Source organism: Hetaerina americana, unplaced genomic scaffold, assembly GCF_022747635.1.
Source record: "Hetaerina americana unplaced genomic scaffold, ioHetAmer1.1.p SCAF_12, whole genome shotgun sequence".
In the NCBI taxonomy this organism is placed as follows: Eukaryota; Metazoa; Arthropoda; class Insecta; order Odonata; family Calopterygidae; genus Hetaerina; species Hetaerina americana.
Genome location: NW_027286292.1, coordinates 4538805 through 4550886, shown reverse-complemented (window position 1 = coordinate 4550886; position 12082 = coordinate 4538805). Strand labels below are relative to the sequence as shown.

The following is a 12082-nucleotide window of genomic DNA, read 5'->3' as shown; positions in this document are numbered from 1 at the left end:
TGGCTGATTCAATTTGAAATCAATTATGTCTGAGGCTTGTACACACCTATTAAAAATGCAGAGAAAAAATTAACTTCCATGAGTAAAGTCATTACATTTCAATTGTACAATTGTTATCATAAGTACAGAGATATTTTCTCAAAAACATTTCTAACGATTAAGTGTGATATATTATTTTTTATATATGATTTTTTTAAATCTGCATAAATATGTCTCTAATGTTTATTAAATATATTTGGTCTTTCTCTCTTAAATTAGGGATGGTTCAGTCCAGGGCAAGTGTTTGTTTTGGATGAGTACTGTGCCAGATATGGTGTCCGAGGCTGTTACCGCCATCTTTGCTATCTTTGTGATTTGTTGGATAGAGCTGAGAAGGTTGTCATGATTGATCCTACGTTAATTCATTATAGTTTTGCCTTCTGTGCTAGTCATGTACATGGGAATAGGTATGTATGATAGTATGTTAAAAATACTTCATCTCTTCATTTCATTAATTATATGGCACACCACTAGCAAGTTACACAATTTTATGCATTTTAAAGTTTATATCATTTTGTGTGCCTGGATTGTCTTAGTTTTAGGCATTACTCTTTTAACTAATAGATCGTTTACATTCTTAATTTGAACCACCATCTATTTAGAGCTTCCTTTTTACAAATGTGTTTACACAATTGTTTTACTTCAATTTGCTTCATTTGAACATTATATAGATCCACTTAAAGGTTTCTATTGGAATAAAAGGTTCCATATGAGAAACTTGTTGCATTGTGAAAGCTTCCACTAAACTCATATTTGAGAGAAATTTGAGCTCTTTTTATTATTTATGAAATATGTATGTACATTTGAAATTGGAATATAAGATCCCACCAGTTGCCTTATTAGGATTAGCTCAGCAATATGAAGCCCATGTGCACCATTCGATTTTCACTGACTTTTCCAGAAGTATTTCGAATTTGGTACAAGCAGTTCTTAAATTTGGTTGGTTTTTAGACACTGGCAGTCTGACTTCCCTAATAATGATCATTTGTAAGCTAAAATAATTTTGTGGACACGGACACCCACCAAAAACTTCATAAAAGCCAACTCACACCACTGATAAAGTCAAAAAATGGCAGCTTTCAATTTTCCTATACATCAGCTGCTTAGGGTACCCCTAAACAAGCACTGTTACATTAAAGAGTATAAATGCATAGTCGTAATTATGGGATACCAACCCCTAATTATAGACAAAATGTTAGCTTACAAAAAGTAGAAACTAAATGAAAAAATATGTGTGTGTATATATATTTTTTTTCAAACACAAAATCCTGCCATGTGGCGAACAAAGATTCATTCGCAAGGAAATAGATATAAGGAAAAGGGATAGGAACACCTATAAAAGATGAGCACAGGATAGGTGGGGAAGACAGAATCAAGCAGATCACAAGCACAAAATATTTCCTTGACTGGGACTTGAACACCTGATCTTTCGACTTGCCGGGAAAGTCACAGTCAAGCAGATTACAAGCAGTGTAACCACTGCTTGTGATCTGCTTGATTCTTTCTTTCCCACCTCTCCTGCGTTTGTCTTTTACACGTGTTCCTATCCCTTTTCCTTATATCTATTCCCATTAGAATGAATATTTGTTTGCCATATGGCAGGTTTTCATGTTTGAATGTGTATTTGGCCAATGTGGCTCGTCTCTTTCCTCTAGCTATGTGTGCCACAAAACGCTCTCTTCCTATGCTTTATGATGTTGTGTGATTGCTCACCTACTGTTCTTTACACTTGGGTGTCATCTGTTTCTCATTTGGTGGGTGTAACAGCCTCATGCAAGCAGCATGATGCAATCTCTTGGCCAAAGAATTGGAGCACTTGGTTGCATAATGAACCTGCAGATTTCAGGGTAAATTGCATTTCCTCAATAGCTCACGTGGTTAGGGCACTGGCGCAGAAAGTCGAAAGATCAAGTTTTTCAGTGCTTCAGTGCTTCTCTACATGTCCGGCCTCTTTCAGCTCACTGCGACCCTCAGCCTCTTTATAGCCTTTAAGTAGAAATCTTTGTTGACGGTTTGACCTTGAGGGATGTATTTTTAATGAATCAGCCCTTCCCAATCGGCAAAACACACCAGATGACCTTCTTATTGGACCAGGACATGTGAGCTTTCTTTGGCCACGGAGAATGAGGACCTTTCCACTGAGAAGACTGGGCACTTGTCTCAACATCATAACCATAAACTCAGGTTTTGTCACCCGTTACGATGGTTTTAAGAAACTCAGGGTTGGCATTGGCTCAATCCAGGAGTTCCTGACAAATGTCCACACTTTTTTGTCTCTGTTCATCCGTCAGCACCCGTGGGACGAATTTTATTGCAATGTGTATCATACCAAAAATGTCTGAAAGGATCCAAAACTAATGTTCACTTCCTCGGCTATCTCCCTAACAGTTAAACGGCAATTTGCCTAACCAAATTGTTCACCAATTAGACATAGTTGGGGTGTGTCAAAGTGGAAAGCCACCCCTGGCCCAGCCTGCTGTTCGCGAATCTTCATCTGTCAAGGTTCTGCCCAATTTAAAATGACTGTATTTCTTGACTCATAGCTTCACTAACAAAGGCTTGCTGAATCATTCCAAATGTCTCCGTAGCACTTTTGCCAACTTTGAAACAAAATTTCATGCACACACGCTGTTCCTCTAGCTCCTTCATTGCTGCCATTGCACGCGGCAATGAACAGGTTAAGACACGTTCTGCTGCTGCTGTGTAACGACTCGATGTAAACAAATGCAACACCTCTCGTTTTAGTCATCAGATCTGTTGCCAGATAGTGCACTGTCTTGTTTCGATCCATAGAACGGTTTGCACAAAATAAAATCAGTCCAGTCTTTTTTTGATCACATCTTTTAAATAAATTACGAAGCAGAAAGTGTGAAAGTGAGATAGATAAAAAAACCATAAACACAGTAATCAACCCAAAGGTTGGATTGTTAGCCAATAGTAGAGTTCACCCAGTACTAAGCCCTATACGGCATGTAAAATTCACACATCAGGGTAGGGGGCCCAGTTCCTTTCCCCATGCCGAGTATCGTTTCCCAGGAAGATCTGGTACCCAAAAAATCACACAGCTCGGGTTCAGCTGATTGTGCCTTGAGTGGCTTACCCGGGAATCAAACCCACGACCTCCAGTCAGCAGTCCAACACCACCCCTGGACTACAGCAACCCACATGAGATAGATCTGTAGTTGCAAAAAATATGAGTTAAAGCTATACAGGCAAATTTATGTCAGCACCTACAAATCAAGGGTTCATCGCCATCAGATCATCTATTTAAGTTTTCACTTCTGTCAGGGATCCAATGAATTCAATTTTCTTTCAGATTTTAATTATCTTGGTCTCAGGAATATTGTCTATATGCTTAGCTAGCCACTTTGAATGTGGCGGTACCTTCTCTCCAGCGCTTATGGTTGGTGGCCATGAGCTCATATAATAATAGGTGTAATAATAAATCTCTTCTAAATACTTTTTTTAACAGTTAATATCATTTGTAAACATATACTAGAAATTCTTATTCATCTCTAATTTTATGGAAAATCACCTTTTAAATGTTTGTTCCATCTTTGTCTGATTTAATTGGTAATTTGTAAATTTACTTGAGTATTTACCGGAAAGATGTACTTGAGACCAGTGTATTGGTCTTAATTCTTAATAAAATATGCACTTCTTCCCACCTCCTCTATTTGATGGTGGTTCATTTTTTTTAAATTGTGTAACTAATTGCATGCTTGCTTAACCCTTTCACTGCTATCATCATAGATGTCCAAACAACCCATAAGGTAAATAATACAGAATGAAAATATATATGGAGTACTTTCAATTTTATTGATACGTTCCCAACATTAATTGTATTTTATTTGTGTGTATATGTATGTGTGTATGCATATACAAGGGTTGCTATTTATACCTTAAACCTTGGCAACACTAATTGCTTTAGGTGCCATTTGACATTTCCATCTGTAAGTTTGACCCTTTTAACGCTGTCGTCACAACATTTTGTCGCTTGATCATAACTTGTTTTGTTTACAGTGACTTGAAAATTTTGTCCCAGCAAAAAAATTGAGCTAACTCATGAAACTTACATGCAATGATTTTTTATGACTTTCGATGTGGATTATCAAGACAGGAGTGCATCATTCAAATTACTTCCACTTTTTGTGATGAGGCCCCATCCTTTGCAACTGTGAAACGTTGGTATAACAAACTCTATCATGGCCGCCGTTTGCTCAGTGACAAACGTCATGAATGTTGTATGACATATGAATATATATATATATAATATATATATATATATATATATATATATATATATATATATAATATATATATATATATATATATATATATATATATATATATATATATATATATATATATGTGTGTGTATGTGTGTGCATATGTGTGTGTATGAACACAGACAAACACATAAATAGGCTTTAAAATGCATGTATTTAGCAGTGAAAGGTTAAGAATGAAATGTTTTTGAAATCATATAAATTGTCTTAGAATACTGAAGGTTTAAATGTTGTAGAATTTCAATAAGGAATGAAAATCATATGCAATATGATTTAATTTTGTTCTCTTGTTCAACTGGTGTGATTTAAAATTCTTTTATTAATGTATCCAATGCTGTAACATTATTGAGTAACTAAACTTCATTACCTATTAACAAAGAAAAGACAGGAAACATATCAACTTGGAAAAATTTTAAACACACTTGATTCAATTGATACATTTTTATAAACATGCTTAAATAATTCACGCACAGTTTTTATAAGGTTAAAGTTTCCATACAATTCATACTAATTTAAGTATCCTTTACTTAGCACGGAGGTGCTTGAAGATACCTCTGTTGCAAGGTTTGTGGAAAATTATTTAATAAAATTGCACTCATTTAGAATACTTTAGTTATTCTTTTTTATTAGTAGTTTTTTTTATTGCAGTGGCTAGCAAAATGTTATGCATGTGGGCCATAGATTAAATTTGGTGGAGCCAATTGCGAAAGCTTGTGGTAATAGCCCCAAAGGTGTATTATATTTTGCATAACTATCTCATTATTGAAAAGGATTAGGATTTGATAGATTTAACTTATAGTGGATCCTTATTTTACAACTCACTTTAGGGTAGCATACTCTTTCAAGTATGGTGCAGGTGCTGCGAATAAAATTCTCTTTCCTTGGACAATTTATGGCTATTACAATGGAATATTTCAAATATGGTTATTCAAATTATTTGAAAGGAAAATTATGGAATGCTAATAATTACTGGTTAGGTTAATGCCATTTATACTAATTATTTGTAAATGAACTTTGATGGTATATTAATACCAGTAATAAGAAATAGCATTATGTACTGAATAATAGAAGAGTACAAGTATACGGTGAATAATTCAAATTTCTTGCCACCCAAGGAATTTAAACACCACCCAATGTCATATGAAAGACCTACAGCTTAGCCATAGCCATATATGCTGGTGGGATGCTTGGTGGTCATATGTCTTGAACCAATAATATTGTAGGAAATATGAATTCAAATAAGCACTACTTTTTCCTGATATGGCTTAATATTTGAGAGGCTCTTTCTTCTGCCTGAGTGACTATCTCATTCCTCCAATACTCTGGAAAGGACTCCTGGTAAAAAAGGATAGAATACAGATAATTGTTTTTCATATTTATTGATTGCTCTGTGGTTAATTTTTCAATAGATCAAAATCTTAGACAAATAAACTACTTCATACCCTCCACACCAAAGTATCCACTGCATCCATCCTCACGTGGCCAGCTTAACTTCCCCTTCTATCTTTTTCACCAGTGAGTGTTAACTGTATGAAATATTTCTAACTTAATTCATTAAAAAGAATTAGTGTTAAATAATAATACCTATTATAGTGGAAAGAAATACGAATCTTGTGTATTTTTGCAATAAATGGTGTTAGTTAAAAGTTAATGTATCTGTACATAGTACATAGGTTTTGAAGTATTCTTATTGCGTATAATTAGTCACAATTTAGTAGATATTTGGCTGATAATCTATATCTATGGAATTTAGTGCATGTTATTTGGAGAAATGTCTTGATTTTTGAGAATTGTATCCTAACTATATTAAAACATACACCTTTTTATGCTTAGGAGAGATTTTTGTAAAATAAATGCAGAGCACTGGTAATTTAACTTAAGAAGCTAGCCCTGAATTCTATAAAATGGATCTATGACAGTGTTAGAAAGTAGGATCATTGTGTACTTCTAGTGCTCTTTTGGTCATTTGCATTTACGTGGCAGTTCTTTCCAAAACAAAACAATAACTAATATTTTTTGTGAAACAATGAAGCACTTCAATTATAGACAAAAATGATTTTGGGGTTTTGAAGCTGCTTTTTATTGGTTGTAATTAGGTATGTGACCATTAAAATGCTGTAAATTAGATATAGAGCCATTTACTATGTAAATGGCTTGTTTTTGGAATGAACTGCATTTCTAGCTGAAAAATAAAGTTATAACTTTTTATTACTGTATTCTCAAATCGATAATGCGCATGTTATTTGTACAAAAATGTTCAGATGACCGAAAAAAAATGACGATGCATGTTATGCAATGAAAATTGAAAAAATCCAAACATTTACACACCTATGTACACAATAATATAAAGAAAACTCTCGCAAATATAAATTAGTCTGAAAGCATGCCTTTCTAATTGCATTCCATTGTTTACAGATCTGCTTCTGTTACAGTTATTTCATCTCATAAATCCATGAGAAAAAGAAGAAACTTATAATGCTTCATTTATTTTAATACGTATTACTTCTTTATTCTAATACATAGTACTTCACGTATACATAGAGTACATCATATAATATACACATAGGTATAAATAAAGAATAGGTAGGGTACTTAGACCCAAGAAATTGATCACCTGAATCACAATTAAATGAATTAAGTGCATTTATTATCTCTTCAGGCACATCACCGAGTTCACTCTCTGAAGTTAACTATTGCCCATCTTCTAGCACTGGCATTGAAATATTGCCTAAAGCTTTATCAGATCCATTTTTACACAAGTCACTCTGACACCGTGCCAACTTTTCAGGATCCACCAGCTTATTTCCAAGACACTCTCTTAATCCTTCCAGATTCTGTTTAGTCTTTCACACTATTATCCATTTTTCCCAACTAGGATGTAACTTTGATTTAAAAGATTCATTAATGGATAAATCCTGGTAGTCTCACAATTTCCTTTTCCTTTAGCAACATTGATGGCCTCTTGCTTAAGCATCACTGTATACGATTTATTTCTCCATGGGTAATTTTCTAGAGAAAATTCTAAATTATAAAAGCTTAACTCAATTCAGGTTCAAAACAATCATCATGTAGGCAGCACTTTCATAAAACTTGGAGGTTGTCTTGAACAGCTAAGCGCCGATACTAACAAAACAAACAAAACAAGAAAATTCTATTGCATTCATTCTCTAATTTTTTTAATATTTGATTTGCTGCAAGTTAATTTATATAGCAAATAAAAGGGCACTCAAACCTATGTCTCGTCTCAACTTGCAAATCATAGAGAAAAAGCAGTGAGGCGGCATATTGTGTTGGCTTGTAAATATTGTTTATTTTTGTATCCTTCTATTGTTTGGAATTAATATCAATCACCTGGCTCTAATCTTCTGAATACTTATGGTAGATATAGTCACAGGCAATTATGATTTCATCTATTCATTAGTTGTTACCATCTATTAGCATATGAATATAGACGTATTTTTACAAAGATATATAATTTTTAGGTGCATATATAATATTTACATGCATATATATATATATATATATATATATATATATATATATATATATATATATATATATATATATATATATATATATATGCGCACCTCATCTATACATGTTAAAGTTAACTATGAAGCCCTGGGTGTGCAGTATCTACACAAATTCATTAATTCATTTTTCCTGACTTTGGCCGAATTTTTAACTGCTTTTCTTTAGCTATACTATATATAATAACTATGGAATTTAATTATGTCCGTTTAACTTTACAGACATAAGCTTCATGTTATGCCATTGAAGTGTATGCATATGTGCTGGTAAAATAAAGCCAATGTTTGAAATTGGGAGTGCAGATGATTGCCTTAAGAATAGTATAGAATAGATTATACAAAATCCATTGCATTTGTACTTTACTGTGTGCATTCCTAGCTTAATTACTTATATCAGTGAGACCATTGTGTCTTCAACATATTAGGTCTCCAACTCTTATTTAAGCAAACTTTTATAAGGCAGGCACTGCTCAAATGATCTTCTGACTCTAGTACTTACCAGCTCCTCTGGATAGTGCATGGCTTACATGAATCTATGAAGAAGTAATAGACTTCTGTTGTCATTCATAAGTAATTTAATTCAGGGAGATAATTATATATTATAATTATTTAATATAGCTTAATTTTCTCCAATCTATAGTAGTGTTATAATAAATAATGTGAAATTTTATAAGCACAAAGTTTTAATTAGTATAATAGCATCATAACCTTTTAAGCTGTATCCTGGGAGTTTTATTATCCCTCAATTTCTATTTGGTATCCTGGAAGAAATTTTAAGTGAATTGTCATGTCAATTTTTCAACATCTTGAAGTAAATTTCTTTCAGATTTCATTGAGTCATCTAAAGTATGCAGAAGCTTAGAATAATAGGCAGTATCTGTATTAAAATTGCACATAAAAATATACCTAGAGCAGATGTATTTTTCATTATTGCATTCATATAATTATTAAACACTAGTTTACTCATGCTCACATTCATAATATTACCAATAAGTGGTAATTTTATTAATATTAGAATTATAAATTACCTGGCAAGTGATTTTAAGTTTCTAATTGTTCTAGATTTTCTCCTAGTTTTATAGGTAGCCAGGTTGTTATGATTGCTGATGGTTTGCTTGCACTTGAAAAAAGGGGTTAAAGAGGCCAGATGCCAGAAAGTGGATAATGTGTTAGTTCCTCTCTGTACTTTTTATGGCCCAGCATGGTTTAAATTGCTGCAGCCATTATTTAGTTGAATAAAAACAATATACAATCAATACAAAAGAAACTAGTAAATTCGTATTGCTTCAAAACGTAATTAAATATTTTTTTTTCTTCCCTGAAAATTTTAAAATCTTACTGTATTTTTTCAATGTGATTATTTCATCTGGCCAGTAATGGTGTGTTGCATTCACTTTTTTATCTCTGTCAACTGATTAGCATGTCCAAAAAATATCTTCTTGCTTCCGGCTTCAATATCTGCTTATAGTATAGTGCACTATTTAGCATGCCCTTTAATTTCTATGAATTTGCATTGTATTGTTGTATTAATGATAATCCTTTTTGCCGAATGAATGAAAGGTTTGAATGCAACTATTTACTTTTAGTCACTCTTGTTTTTTCATGGAATGTTGAAGGATTATTTAAATTTTTAAGGTTTGCCTTGTGTACATTCCATATCAAATTAATTAAAACTAATTTAACAATGTATAAAATAAGACAGTATAAAATAAGACAATATAAGTTTCACATAAAAAAGATTTCATTTTCATTTTTCATCTCTGTCAAAATACGGAAGTTCAGGTCATGAATTCCTGAAATATTACTAAAAATGTCCACATTTTGCCCAGGTTCATATATTAGTAGGTAAATATTTAATTTGTTCTGCACAGAATGGCAGTATCTAATGACTGTTAAAAATGTTACTGAAAGGTTAAGGTTTTGATGATATAATTATCAGTTGAAATACTGTATGCATTCTCACAGCTCATTTATTACCTGGTCCTTAGGTAGAGCCCTTTTGATCAAAACTTTGAATGCACCTACAAAAGTTAAAAAATCTTTTACAATTACAGGCCTGATGGAGTTGGGACGGTTACTCATGAAGAAAAGGAGAGGTTTCAAGAAATAAAAGAAAGACTGAGGATTTTATTGGAAAATCAAATTACAAATTTTAGGTATGATTTTTGAGCCAACATGTGTAGATGTTATTTATCTGTAAATACTAATTCAAAATATTATTTCACTTTTGGCATATATGGTGCAAATTAATTGCACAATATGATTTTACCTTCAATCTTTCTTACTGTTGTGGTAAAGAGGAGGAAATCATTATTCAATTGTTATTACATGGATGTAGTAGTCTGGTGCATATCCTAGGTTGAGCTACAGCTTGATTCAAATGTTTAATGTCAGGATGTTCTCCTGGCATTCTACTAGCCATTCTACTAATCTTTAAAAGTCTCAGTAATTTGTTAAACTTTTAGTAATTTCCAGATTAATGTGCATCATTTACATTTTTATGAAAATTTGCATATATGGACTTAGAGAATTGACTGAAATGTTCTGATGCAAAATTATTTTTTTTTACAGATATTGCTTTCCTTTTGGTAGACCTGAAGGTTCCCTAAAATCCACACTTTCATTATTAGAAAGGGTAAGTGGATTTTTTCATTAAATTTTCATTATAATAAGCTGGAGCATAACTGAAAGCCTTAACCCTTGATATATAGGAGTGCACAAGAGATTTGATTTGGCCTGGGATGTATCGCAAGCTAACAGTGTTTAGGAAATTGTCCATGAATTTTTATCGAACCAGGTGAAGAAGCTATTCTCGTAAGGACATCTTTGTAATCGGCTTCTTCCAAATTGTCCCTGCCCAGGAAAATTTTACTCTGTTGATGCCAGATATATATCACAATAAATGTAATCTAATTACCCTGCACAGATAAAAGATCTGGTAAGTTAGTGCTGGATAAATTCTTTGCCATAATGCGTGCCCCCATAGGTAAAAAAATGGAATAGATCTGTCCATAATAGACTTGTTCAACAACCAGCCATAGGTTTATCCTTATGAACTCCCTGTTCATGCAAGGATTTCTTGAAAACCACAAGCAATATTTGATGGATCATGCATTTTTAGCTAAATAATGACTAGGGATATAAAAACCAAGAAGTAAGAAAGAAACATTTCGAATGCATTTCATCAATTTACATTGTAGAAGAAAAATCACTCTTTGCCCATTAAAATATGTTCGTGCTAACTTCCAAGTGGCAGATGAGCAATAAACACAGTTGTCAATTGCTATGCTGTAGAATAAAGTGCCATGTGTATAGTGTTGGGCTTATTGTTGATTTATCCCCTTAATATATTTTGAGCTCTTGAAAAAATAATTATTATTATTGATTTGTCCTCTTCTGCTTCTCAAGCATTGCCACCCATACATGGTTGTGCTCATGGAATAGAATATTTTATGCTTTCTCCAGTGTCAAAAGTGCCCTATTATTAAAGATTCATTTAGAGTATCACACAACTCATTATGATATGATTTCTTTATTATTTAATTTTTATGCATGTTAAAATTGCTTACTGTTGACAGTTGGCTCAATTTTAAGTAACTACAGCTAAGACAGTTGACTCAATTTACTGTGACTACAAAATCTAATGAAATTAATTACTTTTTTCCATTCCAATTGGCAACTCATTAATAAGTTCATATAATGAAGTATTTATGAATTGAATGTATTCTATCCAGTCTCTTGAAAAATGTACAAAATGTCTAGATATCCACTGCTTTAAGTAGTATGCTCTATATGGCAATTTTGACGTGCCTTATATCATGTACATACACCACCCACCTGGTATTTTTGTATTGTGGTCTCTGGGCAAATGAAAGGTAATAATAATTTTCACAAATCTTGTTGGATAAAGTCTTTCATTGTGTACCACACACTTCCCTGTTCATTGTTATAAAAAGATGCGAACTTAATCACGTCTGTTTTCCTACAAAGGAAATTAACATGCAAAAAATGTTTATGTATGTGACCGTAATATCATTCATGAATCTTTTTGGAATTGATGCAATGTGCAAAAAAATTGACTCACTTCAAAATCAATAATAGTGAAGGTTTGCACACCTCCAGAATGTTTTCATTTATATGCGTATATCTAACTGAATGTTTTTATGTATGGTACCTAATTCAGGCTTCTGGAGTCAGTCTGCAACTATGGGTTTGAGTCAGTCT

At 32.9% G+C, this 12082-nt stretch overlaps 1 protein-coding gene across 1 annotated transcript in view; it reads left to right on the top strand.

Annotated features, from left to right (window-relative positions):
- Nucleotides 1-12082, top strand: part of Cadps (calcium-dependent secretion activator 1) — a 368169-nt gene that overhangs the window by 266930 nt on the left and 89157 nt on the right. The window contains exons 18-21 of the mRNA XM_071582912.1: nucleotides 259-446; nucleotides 4860-4892; nucleotides 9913-10014; nucleotides 10430-10493. Of these exons, the coding sequence (XP_071439013.1) occupies nucleotides 259-446; nucleotides 4860-4892; nucleotides 9913-10014; nucleotides 10430-10493 (387 nt within the window). The remainder of the gene's footprint in view (nucleotides 1-258; nucleotides 447-4859; nucleotides 4893-9912; nucleotides 10015-10429; nucleotides 10494-12082) is intronic.